Source organism: Saimiri boliviensis, chromosome 3, assembly GCF_048565385.1.
Source record: "Saimiri boliviensis isolate mSaiBol1 chromosome 3, mSaiBol1.pri, whole genome shotgun sequence".
Classification (NCBI taxonomy): domain Eukaryota; kingdom Metazoa; phylum Chordata; class Mammalia; order Primates; family Cebidae; genus Saimiri; species Saimiri boliviensis.
The window spans coordinates 3,142,834-3,164,574 of NC_133451.1; the positions used below are offsets into that span (position 1 = coordinate 3,142,834).

At 42.0% G+C, this 21,741-nt stretch overlaps 1 protein-coding gene across 2 annotated transcripts in view; it reads left to right on the forward strand.

Annotated features, from left to right (window-relative positions):
• The window catches only part of HTT (huntingtin), a 159,476-nt gene that overhangs the window by 66,972 nt on the left and 70,763 nt on the right, over positions 1 to 21,741 (forward strand). For both annotated transcript variants that reach the window (XM_039468122.2, XM_074395811.1), the window contains 7 exons: positions 524 to 644; positions 1,907 to 1,983; positions 3,548 to 3,699; positions 4,824 to 5,026; positions 6,723 to 6,849; positions 9,095 to 9,222; positions 12,407 to 12,517. In XM_039468122.2, the coding sequence (XP_039324056.1) occupies positions 524 to 644; positions 1,907 to 1,983; positions 3,548 to 3,699; positions 4,824 to 5,026; positions 6,723 to 6,849; positions 9,095 to 9,222; positions 12,407 to 12,517 (919 nt within the window). The remainder of the gene's footprint in view (positions 1 to 523; positions 645 to 1,906; positions 1,984 to 3,547; positions 3,700 to 4,823; positions 5,027 to 6,722; positions 6,850 to 9,094; positions 9,223 to 12,406; positions 12,518 to 21,741) is intronic.

A 21,741-nucleotide genomic window follows, 5' to 3' on the forward strand; every position in this document is an offset into this window, starting at 1 on the left:
TTAGTTTTGTTGAGTGTCTCTGTGAGGGCTACAAGATCAGATTGGCTTTTTTCAAACAGTTGGGGTGTTATAATTTGTTTTACTTTTTGCCTTTTTCCACGTGTTCTAAAGGAATTAGAGTTTGTATAGAACTATAATGGGGGATAGAAATTGATAGGTGCCACGAATGGAATACAAAGAAGTGCCATGGGAGCTCAGAAGTGGAGAAAGGAATTTCTTTTTTCCTGGAAGCAAGAATAACTTCATGAAGCATTTATTTCAACTTAAAGAGATTGTAGGCAGTGCTGTGAGGGGAGTCTGGCTGCAGTGCCAAGTGTTTGGGGCAGACTTGGGCGAAGGGAGGGAGTGCATTCAGCCTTCGTTATGGAACAGCAATCGAATTTATTTCCAGTCCCTCCTTCACTTAAAAGTTGAGGCTGCGTAACTTCTTTTAATCTTCAGTCTTAAGCTTTTAAATGCCATTTGATCTTTAAAAATACATATTCTACTAGTAGATTTTAAGTCTCTGTATTTTTCTTATTAGAATATATAGAGGCTATAACCTACTACCAAGTATAACAGATGTCACTATGGAAAATAACCTTTCAAGAGTTATTGCGGCAGTTTCTCATGAACTAATCACATCAACCACAAGAGCACTCACAGTAAGTCTCTTTCTCAATTGGTGTTAATGAAATTTAGTAATTTTCGGTAGTTTGTATGGCCAGTTAGTTATATGGTCATCTTATGGTGAGGTGTTTGTATTAGAGCTCTTATCTGTGGGGCTTGCTAAGAAATTGTGCTTCTGTGAAAAGAATCTTGGCCCTACTCCAAAAGGAATGTAAACAACTATTTTTTCCTGATTATTAAAGTAATACACACTCAAAAAAATACAGCTAATTTAGAAAGGCATAAAATTGAAAATAAAGTGGGCGTGATGGCTCATGCTTGTAATCCCAGCACTTTGGGAGGTTGAGGTGGGCAGGTCATGAGGTCAAGAGATTGAGACCATCATGGCCAACGTGGTGAAACCTCGTCTCTACTAAAAATGCAAAAATTAGCCAGGCATGGTGGCATGCGCCTGTAATCCCAGCTACTCGGGAGGCTGAGGCCGGAGAATTGCTTGAACCTGGGAGGCGGAGGTTGCAGTGAGCCAAGATTGTGCCACTGCACTCCAGCCTGGGACACAGAGCAAGACTCCATCTCCAAAAAAAAAAAAAAAGTACATATATGTATTTCTCACATTGGCAGATAATCCCCAAGATGGGATTGTGGATGATTTTTGTCTTTTTCTTTATATTTTTTCAGATACTCTCAAATTTTCTAAAATGTGCAAGTGTAACTTTTGTTATCAGAAAGAATAATATAGAAAATTAATGTTAATTTGCTGGTGACTAGGTTAAACCTTTTTATGTGACAAAAGAAATACTTTCATGTCATAGAAAGCTAAATATTGTTTGGGCTGTCTGTAGTATGGTCTTCCCTGGATTTGCTCAAAATATTGTAAACTTTGCTTATTTATTTTTATTGTGGCTGACGTGTGTCAGACACTGTTGTAGGCTTGGGATGTAGCAGCGGGATTCCTGCCCTTACGGTCTCTGCAGGCTGGCAGGGGTATGGCATAATCATCTGGAGCTCAGCTTCTAAGGATGTGCAGGGGCAGCTGAGGGGTGGAAGTTGGGGAGAGCATTCTAGGGCGTGGGTAGCACAGGAGCCTCTCTTCGTTGGAATGTAGTTGCCATTTCAAATACACGTATTTCAGTTGTTTAAAGTTGGAAGTTGTACTGTGGTGGGATGGATGTCCTGTGGTCATATACAGATCTCGGATTTCTTCTCAGTGTTCATACTTTTTATGATGGGTAAAAGACTAAATTCCGTAACCCTCTGTGGGGCTTGGGTGTGATTGTGTCGCCTCTTCCTTCCGCAGTTTGGGTGCTGTGAAGCCTTGTGTCTTCTTTCCACTGCCTTCCCAGCTTGCATTTGGAGTCTGGGTTGGCACTGCGGGTACGTATTTTCCTCAGTATATATTCATGGTTGTCTGTGACAATGTGATACGTAGTTATTAGGATTCCCCTTTTTCTTTCTTTTTAAGTCTTTTATCAATTTGGCTTTTTGGAAAAATGTCTGATGGAATACTCGTTTCTGCTGTATTAGTTGTGTGAAACTAGTGACAGGAGCTGTGGGAATTGAACGCCAAATGTTCTTAGGCATATTTGGGCATTTGAGGGTTTGATCTTCAAGTTCATTTAAGAGAGTTTTCATATGCTGGCAAAAGACTTTTCTTGTCAGCTTGATTCTTTCTTGAATTCTTCACTGTGTATTAGAAGGTTAGGAACCTTTTTTCACTTAAATGTGACCTAGCATATGAAATGGTGATGATGTAGGAACTACTATACTTACATTAACAGCTTTCATTTAAAAATCACTTTCCTCCAGTAGATGGCCCTAGTCTAGCATCTGCAAAATAATTTCAGGTCTTCTCCAGCATTCAGGAATAAGCTTTCATTTTGTTTATCAGTTACTGAGAATGATTTTGGTGACTCACATCACATTGGGAAGTAAACCTGCAGATTTCTCCTGTGTCAGTGAATGAACAACTGACATTTGCTAGAAGTAGATTACATCCTCTGCTCTAGAATGATTGCTTTCGCGCCTTGCACACATGCCGACTGCGCAACCAACGTGTGTGGTCGTAGGTCCAGCACTAAACTTGACTTCTGAGCAACTTTGGCATTGGAGTAGAATGTTTTAATTTAAAGAAAGTTAAAAGTCCATCAAAGTAAACATACAGTTCTAATACTTTTTAAAATTTAAAACAGGTTTAAATGATAAAATTTTTAAAAAATGGGTAGATAACGTAATCTCATTTCTGCATCTGTTCACAAGGGATTGATGTTGATGATTTCTCTTCTCCCCTACCCATTTCATGTTCTCTTCATCCTCAGTCAGCACCTCAGGTGGTTGGGGTTCGGCCGCTGGTAGTTTAACTTACATTGTCTTTCCAGGGGATTGAGCCCTGAGTAGTCCTGCTTATATGACATTGCAATTTGTCCCCCTATAATTTTTATTAGGAGATATGGGGTATTAAAGGACGCCATTGGGGATCCAGTGTAATATTAATATCAGGAAAACTAACCATGTCAAACCTGCCCCATTGTGTATCAAGTACACTATTTTTCCATGTTGATTAAGAGCTTACCCAGGCCAGTTCCCTTTTATTTTGTGCCTGTTTACCCAATGACACTATGATGCCCAAATGTCTGGGTAGCTGTCTCAGCTCCAGTTTAGCAGAACCATCGTTATATGCCCTAGTGGAAGCATTCTTCATTGGACACTTAGGCCCCAATACTTTTCATCAGATCTACTACCTGATTTCATTTCTGTCTTGATTTTTATGGAGCTTTGATTTATAGGAAAGATGTTAGTTGATTAACAATAGTGAAAGCAGTTTCTGAGCTGGTATGAAATATATTGTGACATGCCTTCCTCTTGGAATGGCAAGAGAAAGAAAGACTATTGTTTGCTTGAAAATTGTCTCTAATTTGACCTTGCCAATGTCTGCTTCCAGAGTGCCCCCGCTGAGTGCCTCAGATGAGTGTAGGAAGAGCTGTACCATTGGGATGGCCACGATGATTCTGACCCTGCTCTCGTCAGCTTGGTTCCCACTGGATCTCTCAGCCCATCAAGATGCTTTGATTTTGGCCGGAAACTTGCTTGCAGGTACTGGTACTGACTTGAAACAGGGACTCCAGGACTTGGATTTTGATTTTCTTATGGGGAATGGGGGTGGTGAGCAAATGAGGGAAAACTATTAAAAGGTCATTGCCAGTGATGGCTTGTCCATTTAGTCAAATTTCAGATGGTACCTATATGCATAAATGCATGGTTGGCAGCTGTTCCATGCTGAGTATTTTAAAGTAGCCTCTTCCCAATCTAGCGCCTCAGTTAACTACAAATAAACTCATTCTGAATTTCATTTTAGTGGGCACCATATGCCAGCACTGCCTCAGGCACTGGGGTGATAAGAAAGTATAATAAATGGACTCCATTCTCAAGCTGGTTTTAGATTAGAGGGGGAGACATGTAGACAAAAGTGCAGTGGTCACACAGAGTGGCCGTGATCACTCTCCTTGTGCAGATTTATGGGCTGGTGGGAAAGGGCACAGCAGGGAGGTGGTGCAACAGCTTGGCGATGAACATGGAGCATGTGGGCAGCAAGGAAGGTGGGGTCCGTTGAAACTGATTGGGGGAGAAGCTGCCAGTCTCCATGAAAGAATTGGGACCTGTACCCTTTGCTTCAGGAGGCTATAGGAGAGTTTTGTGAAAGGGACTAGTAGATGAGTATTTTAATAAGATCATTCAGCCAACTTGAATGTGGGCTGGAGGAGAAGGCAGGGAGACTCAGGAGATGAATGTTGATGCTAAGGCAAGAGACGGGAAGTCTAAACCAAGATAATTGCTTTGGGATTGTAGGGAAGACACTGATTGTAAGAGAATGAGGGAGGCAGAATCACCAGGCCTGGGTCACCAACTGGACTTTGGTTTTCAGGACCAAGAAACCCAGGATGACTGCACATCCTGGGCAGGTGTGTGGTAGTAACAGTTGTGGATGTTGGGAACACATATTTGCAGGGGAAGCATCGGTTTCAGTCTGAGTTTGGCCTGTCAGTAGAATATCAGGCACAGATGTCCGACCAGCTCTCAACACAGATAGGGTCTTTTATTTTTATTTTTTATTAAGACAGGCCTAAATAGGTAGGATCTTAAATGACTTCAGTTCCCCAAGCAGTTTGTCCTTCTCGTGCTATCAGGGTGGGGAGGTAATGTCTATGCCCCTATCACAGCCAGTGCTCCCAAATCTCTGAGAAGTTCATGGACCTCTGAAGAAGAAGCCAACCCAGCAGCCACCAAGCAAGAGGAGGTCTGGCCAGCCCTTGGGGACCGGGCCCTGGTGCCCATGGTGGAGCAGCTCTTCTCCCACCTGCTGAAGGTGATTAACATTTGTGCTCACGTCCTGGACGACGTGGCTCCTGGACCTGCAATAAAGGTAATACCCCACTCAGGTGTTGGATTAATACAGCCCTAACGACTGTGGGCTTCCGGAATACCTTTGTTTAGTAATCTGTCCCTTCTTTATTCTCTTTTGCTTTAAATGAACAAAATTGCTCAGATTGTGACACTAAATTTAACATCAAAATGTGACCACATGGTTGGGTGCAGTGGTACAGGCCTATTATTCTAGCACTTTGGGAGGCTGAGGCAGGTGGAGCACTTGAGGCCAAGAGTTCGAGACCAGCCTGGCTAACATCATGAAACCCCATCTCTGCTAAAAATACAAAAAATTAGATGGGCATGGTGCTGCATGCCTGTAATCCCAGCTCCTCAGGAGGGTGAGGCAGGAGAATCGCTTGAACCTGGGAGGCAGAGTTTGTGGTGAGCCTTGATTATGCCACTGCACTCCAGCCTGGATGACAGTCAGTCTTTGTCTCAAAAAAAGTGACCATGTGTTTTGTAGCTCTTTTAGTATCATCAATCACTGTTACCCCTAAGAGGGAAATAGCTAGCCTTAGCTTTAGGTTTCCAGCATTAGCCAAGAAAGCTCAGAATTGATGTTCCTGGCTAAGTACCTCATTGATATCTCCTTAAATCTTGGTTAGTGGCTACTGTCCTAGCTGGCATAGTTGTAGAGCATTTCCATGGTTGTAGAAAGTTCTGCTAACCTCAGGGACAGTGTTGCTTTTCTGTGAAGCAATAAAAGCTTCAAAACAAATGTTAACTCTTTGCACAATGGATTTAAGATAGACCAGTTCACTTACTGTTTTTTTTGTTTTTTTGTTTGTTTTTTGTTTTTTTGAGACGGAGTTTTGCTTTCATAGCCCAGGCTGGAGTGCAATGGCACGGTCTCGGCTCACTGCAACTTCCACCTCCCGGGTTCAAATGATTAATGTTGGGAGCCTGGATGTTCTGCATTCTCTCATGTGTTGTGTATTGGAGAGAGTTCGGGCTTTATGAATACATCTAGACTTGTTGGCTTCTAGCTTTGCTGCTAACCAGCTGTGACCTTGAATAAGTTACTTCCTCTCCGAGCCTGTTTCCTGTTTTAGAAAAGGGAGTTTAAATTGCTGCTTTGGGCTGGGCACGGCGGCTCATGCCTGTAATTCTAGCAGTTTGGGAGGCTGAGATGGGAGAATCACTTGAGCTTGGAGTTCAAGACCAGCCTGGCCATCATAGAGTGAGGTCCTGTCTCTTCAAGAAATTAAAACATTAGCTGAGTGAGGTGGCGTGTGCCTGTGGTCCCATCTACTCTGGAGGCTGAAGAGGATTGCTTGAGCCTGGGAGGTTGAGGCTGCAGTGAACTATGATTGTACCCCATCCTGGGTGATGAGTGAGACCCTGTCTCAAGAAAACAAAAAGAAAAAAAATGCTGCTTTGTACCCTTTTCATGTCATGGCTAACACCGAATGCCTTGCTTGTTTGCTGTTGGAGGGTATGGGCCTGAGGGCTCCTTCCAACTTGTTCTCTGTGCTCCTGTTTGGAAGTTGTGGGCCAGTCCCTACCATGTACCGTTGTGTGGGTAAAAGTCAATAAAATGTGTACAGTGTCTGAGCTGTAAAAATAGGGGTCCAAGAACAAAATGAATGACATGGGTTAGCTCTTTCTGATAAATGGTAAAACCATATATTCTAATTTTCAGTTTCTGTATTGTTGTACTTCCATCACTTGTTTTTGTTTTTCTGTTTTAGGCAGCCTTGCCTTCTCTAACAAACCCCCCTTCTCTAAGTCCCATCCGACGAAAGGGGAAGGAGAAAGAACCAGGAGAACAAGCATCGGTACCATTGAGTCCCAAGAAAGGCAGTGAGGCCAGTGCAGGTAGGAGACATGTGGGGAAGGGAGGGGCAGGAGTGCAGCATCTGTCATGTAGAAATGTAGGATTTCAGTAACTTGGTATTTTATAGAAATATAATACATATCAGTAAGGTGAGAGAATGTTTCCCAGGTATGGATCAAGATATTAGAAACTAATGACTAGTGTACACAGACCACTTTTTGGTCTGAAGCATCTGTAAGAGCCACCTGCAGCACCTGCAGCCTCCAGGCTTCCAGCCCTAGCAAGGAGCCTCTCTCTCCTGTGCTTCCCTGTCGCAGGCGATGGCTGGAGAGGCCTCCTGATACTCAGTAAGTGAAGTGGTATAGATGCTTTGGAATAGATGTAGTGAGTGAAAAAATTGATTCTCATATGTCAAAAATTCTGATTGGCAATGAAATATTTACATTTGGAAGAGCTAAAGGAGAGTTAAAGTAGAGATTAATTAATCTGAGTTGGAGGAGCCTAAACCATTCACAAGTTTGGAGGACCTTTTTTCACCCATGAAAATGTCAGAACGGTTTAGGTATGACTGCACTTTATCGAATTCCCACCCATACTGCTCTTGGTGGGTACTGGCAGGGGCAGGAGAGGAGCCCGGCAAAGCATGAAGTGACTGCTGCCTCTGCTGTCCTGGACGCCTGTCCGCCTGTCTATGCAGTCTCCCTCCAAACCCATTCTCACGCTGTCTCTTGGCACCTAAGGGCCAGTGATGATTCTCCCATTTGTTTTGTGGGTATAGTATTTATATTAAGGCTGTTTATTTATAATTGACAAAGTTATAAATAGCTGTGATGTACAACATGATGTTGGAAATATGTATGCATTGGTTGGGTGTGCTAGCTCACACCTGTAATCCCAGAACTTTGGGAGGCTGAGGCAGGCGGATCATGAGGTCAGGAGTTCGAGATTAGCCTGGCCATCATGGTGAAATCCTTTCTCTACTTAAAAAAAAAAAAACAACTAGCCGGGCATGGTGGTGCATACCTGTAGTCCCAGAAATGCTTGAACCTGGCAAGTGGAATGAGCCGAGATCATGCCACTACATTCCAGCCTGGGCAACAAAGCGAGACTCCGTCTCAGAAAAAAAACAGGAAAAGAAATACATATGCTTTGTGGAATGGCTAGTTAACCTATGCATCACCTCACCTGGTGAGATTGTTTTGTGGTGAGAACACTTAAAATCCACTCTTTCGGTGATTCTCCTGTATGTGGTATGTTGTTCTTAACTGCAGTCACCATGCTTTACAGATCTCTTGAACTCATTCCTCCTGTCTATAAATGAAATTTCGTATCCTTGACCAAGACATTAAACGGAGTCTTGCTTCTTTGCTCAGAAGGCTGGAGTACAGTGCCGCAATCTCAGCTCACTGCACCCTCCACTTGGTGGGTTCAAGCAATTCTTCTGCCCCGCTCTCCCCAGTAGCTGGGATTATAGGCATGTGCCACCACACCCAGCTGATCTTTGTATGTTTAGTAGAGACGGAGTTTTACCATGTTGGCCAGGCTGGTTTTGAACTCCTGACCTCAAGTGATCCACCTGCCTCAACCTCCCAAAATCCTAGGATTACAGATGTGAGCCACTGCACCTGGCCTAAAGTGTTTTAAAAGGGGTTCTTTTCTAAGGGTTGGCTGTAGTACAGATGAAAGATTTACCTATTGAAAAGCCTCAGCCTTTACAAGTGCAAAATTATCAGTATGTCTGTCATCTTTCTGATGAATTAAATACACTAAGGACTCCAAGTCAAAGTCTTCAAACTGGAGTAGAATAATTGTATAAAGTGCTTGGCACATTAAGATTTACTATTGGTTTAATGATAATGTTTGTCCCTTTACCATCTTTAAAATATTTTTACATCATCCGTGTTTGATTACTTGGTGAGCTCATGAAGTTGTTGGCCACTAAGGAATCTTAGGCTCAGAGCAGCTCTGGAATTGGCCAGTGGTCCTTGAATTAACTGCTCCCATGATTCTCAAACTGATTTCTCACAAAGCAAACAAACAACCACAATAAAGCAACTGTGCACACTGCTCTTCTTCTTATTTATTTATTTTTTTTAGTACTTAGGCTCTACTTAGGTTTGTTAGTGAATTTCTCATTACTTCTAGTTAATCAAAAGTTCAGAGGAAATATTTGAATATTTTCATACTACGATGCTTTAAAAAAATTTATTATTTCCAGTAATCTCTTTAAAACTTGGCAAGTTATTTTGATCTAAAAGTTTATCTTTTGTGCGTGTATTTTTAAAGCCTCTAGACAATCTGATACCTCGGGGCCTGTTACAACAAGTAAATCCTCATCACTGGGGAGTTTCTATCACCTTCCTTCATACCTCAAGCTGCATGATGTCCTGAAAGCTACGCATGCTAACTACAAGGTACGGGCTCTGCCTCTTTTGTAAATATCTATGCACACATCCTTATGTCTAAGGGATTGTTGATGTTTTTCCTATGATTTGTAGAACGTATTAGCCCTTTGAGATATGAGTTACAATTAGTTTTTTCAAGTTTGTCTTTCAGCTTTGTTTATGATAGCTTCTACCATACAGATATTTTGGATTTTCATATTGTTTGTACTCACAGCTAAGATTTATGACAGTGACAGAGTGAGGATGTGCCGCCAGGTTATACAGGGAAGTGGTCCTGGTGGAGTCTGGAAGGATCTGTGTACAGGCTTCCTCCCCTCCCGTGAAACTACACGAAACTACAGCAGCATGCTGGCCATGCAGGCAACCCCTGCCTAACATGAGCCAGAATTCCAGACTCGCAGAAGGAAAGCAAGCATTCAGTATAAACCATGCATTTCAAATAATCTGGGAATGGTGAGCCACTTGTTACCAGCTAGGGAAAGTTTACCTCAGGGTAAAGAACTGTTCACCAGATACCCCCAAGAGCCAGCCTTTCTGTATACGATGTTTCCGTTTTTCAGGTCTCTCTTTTTTTTTTACTTTAAAATTTTCTGTTCATCTGCAATTTGGTAGATATGAAGTATGTATCTAATTTAATTTTTGGTTTTGGTTGTCCCCGATGCTGTTTACAGAATAATTTTTCTGCACTAATTGGGTTACTTACATTCTCATAGTTCTCTAGTTTCATTAGTCTCATTTATTATTTTGTTATATTGATCTATCTGGTCATCTTTTAGAAGCATCCTTTTTTTTTTTTCCAGACAGAGTCTTGCTCTGTCCCCAGGCTGGAGTGCAGTGGTGCAAGCATTGCTCACTGCAGTCTTGACCTCTGGGGCTCAAATGATCCTCCCACCTCAGCCTCCTGAGTACCTGGGACTACAGACATGTGTCACCATATCCAGCTAATTTTTAGATTTTTTGTAGAGACAGGGTCTCCCTAAGTTGCCTGGGCTGGTCTCAAGCTCCTGGGTTTAAGCAGGTCTCCCTCCTTGGCCTCCCAACCTGCTGGGATTACATGCGTGAGCAACTGCACCTGGCCAGAAGTATACCTCTTAATTATTGTAGCTTCATGGTATTTATGAGGGGATCAGTTCCCCTGTTGTTCTTTAGAATTTTCCAGATATTCTTCTTTTTTGTTGATTTTGGCATGTGAGCAATAGAATCAACTTATTTATAAATTAATTTAGGGAGAACTTATACCGTAGATGATAAGTCACGCTGTCCAGGATGTGGGATGCTTTTCTATTTGTTCAAAGCTTTTTAAATCATCTCAAGCACATGAAATTTAAATTATTAAAATAAAAAAACTTTAAAGATTATTTCACATACCTTCACATACCTCTTGCACATTTCTTGGTAAATGAATCCTCAGGTATTCCTCTGTTTTTGTTACTAGTAGATACTTCTCATGGGTATTTTTCCTGGAAATCATTTTTCAAACTTACGTGGCTTCTTTTCTGAAGGATGTTTGATAATTTTAAAAGATCAAAGTCTGGCCGGGAGAGATGGCTCATGCCTGTAATCCCAGCACTTTGGAAGGCCAAGGCGGGTGGATTACCTGAGGTCAGGTGTTCGAGACCAGCCTGGCCAACATGGTGAAACCCCATCTCTATTAAAAAAAAAAAAAAAAAAAAAGAAAGATCAAAGCCTTCATATTTTACAAGATTTGGAGTCCTAAGGTGCATGGTTCTCGGTCAGCTCCCAAAGTAGCAGAGAGCATGCTGAAAAATGCCATAGAGAGAAGATACTTCTTTTCTACCTGTTTTCAACTCATATTATCTTGAATTTCGGGGTACCTTTCTGTGTTCCCAGTGCTTGCTCTCCGTTTATTATTTTCCTTCCTGAATACCCTGGACTCCAGCATGCTCTGCTGTAATTCTGGCCTCCCTGGCATCTTGGACTCCTGTTTCCTTTGCTCCGTCACCCCCGTGGTCAGCTCCTCCCGTGCAGCTTCTCAGCTGATGCGTGTTCGGAGTGGCTGGCATGTCTTGCTGGATCTTTGAGTATCACCTCTGGTTTCCTTGGTTCCTTCTCCTGAGTTGCTCAGCGTCTGCACTCCCCGTTTTTTGTATGGGCCTTCTTGCTCCCCTCTGATTCCTTTTGTCTTCCCTGGTTTCTTGATTTGGTTTTGAGTCTCCACAGAATGTTTATGGCTCTTCTGAAAACCCGGAGGCTGTCTCTTTCATCTTAATTCTCATCTCATGACCTCCTTTCCCTTATTTGAGAGCTAGACTTTCCCAGGGTGAGTTTCTCCCTCCAGAATTCCATGCCTCCTCTTCCGCTTGCCTGCTGTCCAGGAGAAGTCAGATTGCCGTGCCGATTAGGGGAGAACCCTTTCTTCCCTGGGCTCTTCATCTCACATGACATCACCATGTCACCTCATCCCTTGGACAGTCGAGGGCACACCCAGGTTGATCCTAGTGTAGTCATGGTATTTAGATCCACTCACATTTTCAGTTTCTGTGTCTGTCTCTTGTCTGCTTCTGACTTTGCCCAGAGAAAGCTTCTCTTTCGCAGGGTTCTTAGATTTGTGTTCACTGAGCACCTTCTTTTCTGAAGTAATGTTTTTGCCAATATTTATTTTCCTAGTCAGTCTCACCTCACCCTTCCTGTTATACATGATGTCTTTTGTCCTGACCCATTCTCTGAGTCTGTAAAATAGAATTGCTGTACAATTTAATTACACAAAATCTTTTAGAATCTTAACACACTTACACCTGATTTAATATTTTATTATAGTCAAATTGAACAACCATGTGTGAATTTGATAGTGATTTCTCCCAGGGATCCTAACGTGTAAGGAATAGGACTTCGTATTGTCTATTTTTTCATATACCACATACCAGACACTGATTATGATGGACACTTAACCACCTTTTTCTCATTATGAAAGCTTAGGAATTACTCGTTTCAGTAGTGTCAGTGTAACTTGAAAGGTGCCTTTGAAAGAATAGTTTTTGTACAGCTGTCTGAAAGGAACTTTTTTCCAAGATATTTCCCCAGTGCTGGAGACAAACACACAGACTCAGCCTGAGAGGCGAGTGTACAGGCTGCACAGCGGGGGCATCTGCCGCAGCGGCCGAGGGTTGTGTCTTGGCTGTGCATGACAAGACTGACGGCCAGTAACTGCGTGTCTCTCCTTCACCTTCCCAAGGTCACTTTGGATCTTCAGAACAGCACGGAAAAGTTTGGGGGGTTTCTCCGCTCAGCCTTGGATGTTCTCTCTCAGATTCTGGAGCTGGCAACACTGCAGGACATCGGGAAGGTTTGTGTCTTGTTTTTTCTCCTTGGGTCGTGGCTGGCACACTTGATGTGCGTCCTCTGGGCCAAGTGCATCTAGGATGGAGCCTGGTTCTTCAGGGTGGCTCTGGGAGGCTTCTCCCTGCCCCACATGCTTCGTGTCACGGGACCCAAGTCTGACTCTGCCTTAGCCATGAAGTTTGGGATAAAGGTCTATTTGTATTCTATTTTCATTTGTTATCATGTATTAGCTTAGACCCAGTTTAGTTTAGAAAATTAGTGGGTTTAAAAATTTTGAGGTCTCCTTTCTCTACACCATGGTTCTCAACTTATTTTTGGGGAAATATCTTGAGCAGAATACAATGGAAAGAGTCTCTACCCCTTTCTGTTTGAAATTCATTTTTATCCCTTTCTGTCTGAGCAAAAACTGTGGAATCAATACCACCGAGCTCTGTGGGAAAAAGAAAAACCTGCCCCCTTCGCTCTGCTGGAATCAGAAGGTGCTAGGCCCCTGTGGAGTAGTGCATGGAATTCTCGCTTTTCCTCCTTTCTCTGTATACTGGGCTCAGAGAGTACACTGTGTCTCTGTGAATATGGACAGTTAGCATTTGCCAACATGTATCTGTCTACTTTCTCTTGTTTAAAGAAAGAAAAAAAAAAACTTTAAAAAATGGGGTTATAGAAGGTCAGCAGAGGGTAAGTTTGAGAAGTTTGGGTGGGGTAAGTGAGCACTGTGACAGCATGGCTTCTCCTTTGGCATGTTGAATTGTGGCATTTGACAGACATCCTTGCAGTTTAAGACGACACTTTTAAAATAAACTCTCTCCCAATGATGACTTGAGCCCTGCCACTCATTGGGAGAATCAGCAGAACTTGTAGAATCTTATTGGAATTGATTGTAATCTTGTTCCTGTTTATTTTTAAGTATTCTTTTTGTTTCACTGGAAAGTAAGATGATGCCAGTTTTAAATGTTAAAAGTGTGCGAGTTGCTTTGTTACAATAAAACTAAATGTGTATACAAGGATTTGTTGCTTTTCTCTCAGCATAGGTATGCTTACTATGACCTTCCAAGGTTGACTTGTATAACATCACTGTCACACTTTGTCACCCTAACTTCGTATTTTTTGATACACACTTTGCATGACGTCCTCAGGGCTATGTGGATTGAGTAACGGGATCTGAATCGATGTATTGATATCTCCGTAGCGGGGAAATGTGGGTACAATTTGCCATTGGCTTCTGAAAGTATTCACATCATTTGGAATACCAGATTGCTCAATACTTTCTGAGTATATTGTGCCCTTGATTTTTATCTCCAAGTGGCAGTTTTTAAAACTGGCCTTTTACCTGGTTATAAAATAATAGTGCCTGCCACCACCATCCCACAGACCTGGTGCTCTAATACCAAGTTATACATGGGACAGTTGCTGGCATGTCTTCATTAGCTATATAAAATGTGGCCAAAGAGATAGGCTCTCATGGTTAGCAGTAACTGTCCCTGCTCTCTGGTATAAAGCTCTCACATGTGACTATGTGAATCTGTGTGGGATAATGGACTCAGCTCTGTCTGCTCAATGCCATTGTGTAGAGAAGCACCCTAGTGCATAAGCATTTTAATGCTATAAAATATAGTAGCTGAAATTAAATGCCACTTTTTTCAGAGGTGAATTAATGGACAGTCTGGTGAAATTCAAAAGCTTTTTGAAGTGTAAAACTTGGTGAATGGAACTATTCCGTCAATAGGCAAAAGTGTAACCACCTGTCTAGATGGATAGTGTATAATTTCTGCACAGGTCTCTGTTCTTAGTAAATACATCACTGTATACTGATCAGGAATCTTGCTCCAATAAAGAAACATAAAGAAAAAAAAAAAACAACAGGGGTCTGGGGTGGTGTGACTTGCTCTTTTGTGCCTGAGGAAGTAACAGAGCTGGGGTTGACAGTCATAGTCTTTGGCTTTATGTCCAGTAATTTCCCCTACTGCTCAAAACTATAGGAAAATGAGAATTCCTTGGTAAACACTCTACTGTGTACCCACAATACAGCTTCTGCAGTTGTTCATGTTTGGCTAGATTTGCTTTCTGTGTATGTAACCGTCTCTCCATTCACCAGTACAGCTTACTTTCTAATGCATTTTGAAAGGAGTGACACGCGCCCCCCTTCAAACGTGTGTCTCCAAGTGAAATACAGTATGTCTAATGTTACTTCCTTTGTTTTTATGTCTCTGAATCTTTTTATCTGGACATGCACACCAGGTTATCTAGTTTTAATCATTACACATGTTAGTGTGTCTTCTCTGTTAGTCCTCATGTTTTAACCCATATGTAAATTTAGTGTGTGCACTTGTCATTTTTTTTTTTTTTTGAGACGGAGTTTCGCTCTTGTTACCCAGGCTGGAGTGCAATGGCGCGATCTCGGCTCACCGCAACCTCCGCCTCCCGGGTTCAGGCAATTCTCCTGCCTCAGCCTCCTGAGTAGCTGGGATTACAGGCACGCGCCACCATGCCCAGCTAGTTTTTTGTATTTTTAGTAGAGACGGGGTTTCACCATGTTGACCAGGATGGTCTCGATCTCTCGACCTCGTGATCCACCCACCTCAGCCTCCCAAAGTGCTGGGATTACAGGCGTGAGCCACCGCGCCCGGCTGCACTTGTCATTTTTAATGGCTATCTAGTGTCCTGCTGTGTTGATATTTTGTCGTTCCCTCAGAGTAAAACTTGCTGAGACTTTAGTAATGTCACCTTGGTGGTGAGGCTTTCCTGGCCATCCTTTCAAAACTTGCTTCTCTCTGTACTCTGTATTCTCTTTTCCTCTTCATTTTTCTCTTTGACCCATTGCATCATCTAACAGTCAATCTTAAAAAAAAGGCATTAGAGAAATGTCCGAATACATGTGGTCAATTTAGGATGAGAAATGAGGATTATGATTTGGGATGCATGGCATGGCCGGCCACCAATGCCTCTGGTGAGGGAAGGGTAAGGGGGTCTCTTACCGTCGGAAAGGGAGAGAGTCACAGAAGCTCCCTGGTGAGGGAAGGGTAAGGGGGTCTCTTACCGTCGGAAAGGGAGAGAGTCACAGAAGCTCCCTGGTGAGGGAAGGGTAAGGGGGTCTCTTACCGTCGGAAAGGGAGAGAGTCACAGAAGCTCCCTGGAAGCCGAGTTCATTGGCTCCAGAGGCTGAAAGCCAGAGTTGTTGTCTTTCACTGGTGGAATTGTAGGCACTGGGCAGGTGTTCACTGGGGAGGATTTTAGCTGAATGGCTGCAGTCCTCAAGAATGGCTAGTGATAAATCTGGTCATAGAACATATGTATTCATGCGGAACGTGCAAGCTGCGCACAGCAGGTGTGTAAAGGATGCACGTGAAGGGTTTCTTGTGGGGTTGTTGGAAAGTCTTTGGAAACAGTTCTTACCTTGGACACATAAGCATGAACCCCATCTCCTTTGTGCCTTCCTGGCCCAATTCTGTCTGGGTCTGACAAAGTGATTTCATTCCTGTATCTGCAACTTTCACAAAACATTCTGTTTATTTATTCTACTTCTTGGTTCTTCAGTGCCTATAGCAGTACTGGAAAGATTGTGTCGTTCGGTGAACATCTGTTGAATGAAGAGATGTTCTTGTTAACGATTAGTTTGAGTGTCGCTTTATCTTATATCCACACTGTGATGGAGCCATATTAGCCCATTTGACACCATAGCTTGAAACTGAAAGATGTGACCATTCTCAGGGCCAGATAAGTCAGTGGCAGAGCCTGAGTCAAGTCTCATGGATTTTCAGAGATCCCTCTCTTTGCCCTAAACCACTGTGCTTAATAAGACCTCTTTAGTGGCTGACAGTCTCCCTGTGTCACACATTTTAGCAAAATGGAAAATACTAGATGTTTTAAATTTGAATGTGAGTTATACTGAAATAAAAATCATCTAAATGAGAGTTTTTAAATAAGATTTTCTTTTTTGTATGTAGGATTTTTTTAACCTTTTTATTATGACTGTCATATATAGAAGTGGTTGTTTTCAGTTACAGTCAGTGAATGTATCAAATGCTGCCTTATCCAAAGAATAAATTATTAACAAGTCACAATTTAATGAAGATTGACGTTAGCTGATATTTATATTCCTGAAATCAGCCATATGGTTGTGTTTGTGTACATATTTTTAAAGGTGCATATAGATAATAATTTTATCTCTGAAAATGTTTACATTTGGCATAAGAATTACCAGATAATTAACCATTTTATCCTCTGTCCTGTGTCTTTACAGGTAAAGGTAGATTTGCTCACCAGTCCTTTTTTTTTTTTGTGTGGTTTTTGAGACGGAGTCTTGCTCTGTCTCCAGGCTGGAGTGCAGTGTCATGATCTTGGCTCACTGCAACCTCCATCTCCCGGGTTCAAGTGATTCTCCTGCCTCAGTCTCCCAAGTAGCTGGGACTACAGGCATGTGCCACCATGCCCAGCTAATTTTTGTATTTTAGTAGAGACGGGATTTCACCGTGTTGGCCAGGAATGGTCTTGCTCTCCTGATCTCATGATTTACCTGCCTCAGCCTCCCAAAGTGCTGGGACTGTAGGTGTGAGCCACTGTGTCTGGCACCTGTTCAGTGTATGTCACTAATTGTGTTTTTATATTAGAAGTTTGTAAAAACTTCTCCATGTGTCTCTGCTTAGCTTTGTGAACACAGTTGTAATAGCTGCTTTAATGTCCTTCTCTGCTAGTTCTAAGATCTTATAATATAACGTCTCAGTTCTCGGTGTTTTTGGTTGCTTGATACTCTGCATGGATTTTGCTTTCCTACCTCTTTGCATGCCTGCTGGCTTTCTATTGGATGCCCAATGTGAATTTTACTTTGTTGGTTGCTAGATAGTTTTGTGTTCCCATAAATCTTCTTGAACTTTGTTTTGAGGTTAGTTGAGTTACATATAGATGGTACTCTTTCGGGTCTTGCTTTATAATTTGTCAGATGGGTTGGAGCAGTGCTTAGTCTAGGACTAATTATTCCTCTAGGAGTACTCAGGAGGCAAGACCTTCCTGAGTACTCTGCCTAATGACCCAGAAAGTTCGGGTTTTCCAGTGTGCCTGCTGACAACAGTGACTGTTTCCAGCCCTGTGTAAGCACCGAGCACTGCTCCCTCTAATCCTTGCAGATGGTTCTCTCCCTGGCATCAGGTAGTTTTCTTCACACACACAGCTTCGCTGAGTACTCGAGGGGGACATTCCCCAGATCTCCAGGGCGCTCTCCGTCTTGTTCTGTCTTCTCTGGTACTCTGTCTTACGAACCGTGGCTGTGTTGGTCTCCTTAGATTCACAGAGCCTCTTCAGTTCAGGGAGTTGCCTGTCCCTCCTCCTTGTGCCACAGCCTAGAAACTCTCTCAGAGCGGTGAGCTGGGGTGGTCGTAGGGCCCACTTTGTCTCTCGTCGCACAGGGATCACTGTCCTTCATTGCTGATGTCCAGTGTCTTGAGGACTGTGGGTTTTGTCTGTTTTGGTTTTGGTTTTCTTGGGTTGTTTCAGGCAGGATGGTAAACCCAGTTTGTCACCTTCATTGTGCTCAGTAGTGGAAGTCTCATATTTTACATTGGATACTAGGATTTGGTTCCTGGGACTCTAGGAGCTCTCCAAAGGCCAGAAACAGCGTGCTTCCTCCCCCCTTTCCAGGGCTTCGGTTTCTTGTGCACATCAAGCATTCCATACACATTCGTTAAGGTCCTTTGTTAGGCAAATTGTGATTCACAGGCTCTATTTGTCATGTTTTCAGTTAGCATGTATTAGCTATCTGCTGGGAGCTAGTAGAAACAAAAAGTGACGTGTGACAAATTCAATTCTGAGAACAACCATACACATTTAGAATATAACTTGAGTACATCGGAATTTTAAAAACGTATGGCCCTTGAGTATTTGAAACCAACAAGAATCTATTGCTTATTAGTAGAGGTATTTTGTCGAACAATGGGAGAGGGAAGCATTTTCAATCTAATTGGTGTTGGCTTTTAGCAGCTGATAGAAACCAGTTTATGATTAGCCAGGCATTGGCAAAACAGGCTGTGCATTCCAAATGCCTGGGTTGGTGGCACTCTTTGAGTTGGTATCTTCTTCTGTCTTGATTCTTTGAGTTGGAGTTGCGCTGTTGTTGTCCAGGCTGGAGTGCAGTGGCACCATCTCGGCTCACTGCAACCTCTGCCTCCTGGGTTCAAGTGATTCTCCTGCCTCAGCCTCTGACGTAGCTGGGATTACAGGTGTGCGCCACCACGTCTGGCTAATTTTGTATTTTTAGTAGAGATGGGCTTTCACCGTGTTGGTCAGGCTGGTCTTGAACTCCTGACCTCAAGTAATCCACCTGTTTCAGCCTCTGAAAATGCTTGGATTACTGGTATGAACTACCCTGCCTGGCCTCTTCTTGATTTTTGAAAAGGAAATTGGGTGCCGTACACATTGTTATAGATGTTGATAAAAATAGGTTGTGAGAGTAATAACATTAAGGTAGTTATTTTGGTCATTTTGCAGATCACTGTAAGACAATTCTAGGGCTAATTTGTGGTAAACCACACATTGCTGTATTATGTGTTGTCTTTATTGGACATATTCAGGGCCTCTATGGAGGCAGAGCTCTTAGCCGCTTTGCACACTTCTGAATTCCTGCCCTGAGAATAGTACTGGATACCTAGTAGACAAGAGGTACTTGATGACAGTTTATTGAATGAATGAGTTAATGAAGGGATACATAGATGCCTGAAAGAATGGGATAACATAGACTTCAAGACTTTTAGGAGATTCCCAGCGGAGGAGCCCCACGGGTCGCCAGCGCGACTCTTGTGACCGGCGAGGCTGTTTTGCCGGTGCCTCAGAGCGTCGGTTCTTGGTGCAGAGTCAGAAAAGCACCATCAATCTTAACGCTGCTGATTTAGTCGGCGCAGTGGGTTGCTCGGATTTCGGCGCTGAGAATCAATAAGTTGGACGTCCACTCAGAAACCCAATTACAAAGACGGTAATTATAAAGACCACAGATGGATAAATCTACAACGAAGGGAAGGAAACAGTCAAAAAAGGCTGAGAATACCCAAGATCAGAATGCCTCCCCCTTAGCGGGGGATCCCAGTTCCTCATCAGCAACGGAACAAGGCTTGATGGAGAACGAGTGTGTTCCAATTACAGAAGCAGGCTTCAAAACGTGGATAATAAGAAACTTCTGTGAATTAAAAGAACTAGTTCTAACACAATCTAAAGAAACGAAGAACTTTGAAAAAAGGTTTGATGAAATGTCAACAAGAATACAAAATTTAGAAAGGAAAATAAGTGAATTGATGGAGCTGAAAAACACAATACGAGAACTACGTGAAGTATGCACAAGTTTTAACAGCCGAATTGATCAAGCAGAAGAAAGGATATCAGAGGTCGAAGACCAACTCAATGAAATAAAACTAGAAGACAAGATTAGAGAAAAAAGGATAAAAAGGAACGAGCAAAGTCTCCAAGAAATATGGGACTATGTGAAAAGACCTAATCTACGCTTGATAGGTGTACCTGAATGTGATGAAGAGAATGAATCCAAGTTGGAAAATATGCTTCAGGATATTATTCGGGAAAATTTTCCCAACTTAGTAATGCAGGATAATATTCAACTCCAGGTAATACAGAGAACACCACAAAGATATTCCTCAAGAAGAGCAACTCCAAGGCACGTAATCGTCAGATTCACCAGGGTAGAAATGAAGGAGAAAATACTAAGGGCAGCCAGAGAGAAAGGTCAGGTTACCCACAAAGGGAAGCCTGTCAGACTTACAGCAGATCTCTCAGCAGAAACCCTATAAGCCAGAAGAGAGTGGGGACCAATATTCAATATCCTTAAAGAAAAGAACTTTCAACCCAGAATTTCACATCCAGCCAAACTAAGCTTCATAAGTGAAGGAAAAGTAAAGTTTTTTGTGAATAAGCAAGCACTCAGAGAATTCATCACCACCAGGCCTGCTTTACAAGAGCTTCTGAAAGAACCACTACACATAGAAAGGAACAAACAGTATCAGCCTTTCTAAAAAATACCAAAAAGTAAAGAACATCAATATAATGAAGAATTTACATCAACTAATGGGCAAAATAGCCAGCTAATATTAACTGGCAGTATTAAACTCACATATATCATTATTAATTCTAAATTTAAATTGACTAAATTCCCCAATTCAAAGACAGACAGGCAATTTGGACAAAAAACTAAAACCCATCGGTATGCTGCATCCAGACCCATCTCACATTCAAGGATACACAAAGACTCAAAACAAGGGATGGAGATAGATTTACCAACCAAACAGAGAGCAAAAATAAATAAATAAAAAGCAGAAGTTACAATTTTTGCCTCTGATAAAATAGTCTTTAAAGCAACAAAGATCAAAAGAAGCAAAGAAAGACATTATATAATGATAAAAGAATCAACGCAACAACAAGAAGAGTTAAAGATCCTAAATATATACGCACCCAATACAGGAATACCCAGACATACAAGACTTATAAAGAGACTTAGACTCCCACACAATAATAATGGGAGACTTCAACATTAATATTAGACAGATCAATGAGACAGAAAATTAACAATGATATCCAGGACTTGAACTCAGATCTGGAACAAGTAAACGTAATTAACATGTATGGAACTCTCCACTTTACACAAAATATGCACTCTTTTATCAGTACCACATCATATCAACTTAGAAGTTTAAACGAAATGTTGGTTGGCTCCTTGTTTGTTATTCTCTTCCCTCATTTTTCTTTCATGTCTCCATTATTAAGGACAATTGCATATTGCATATAAGAAAAACTTTTATTTTTCTTAGTCTCACTTGATGTAACAGATAACAATTTGTTCATACTAATAATGTTGTATTTAATGACTATAGCTTATGTATTAGTGAGATAAATGACATCAATGATACAAGGGACGGGAGGGAGGAATTAGGAATATTTTGTTATTATAAAATTCTTGCACCATGCACAAGGTAACATAACGTTATTTGAAAATAATAATGAATTACTCGTACCACTCTTGTCCAACCTCTTCCCTCTGCTCAGAATGTCCTCCCAGCCTCTGGTCTAAATGGAAAACATCTCCTCAAAAAAAAAAAAAGGAATTAAATTTCTTGTTATTCTTTTTCTGATATGAAACCAAATTGGAGGTTAGATCATCCAGAAAGAGAATTCGTTATTTTCCAGTCTTCTAAACTGCCTGCTCTTAAGAACGATACAGGGTGCTAGGTAGTTCTGAGGATAGCA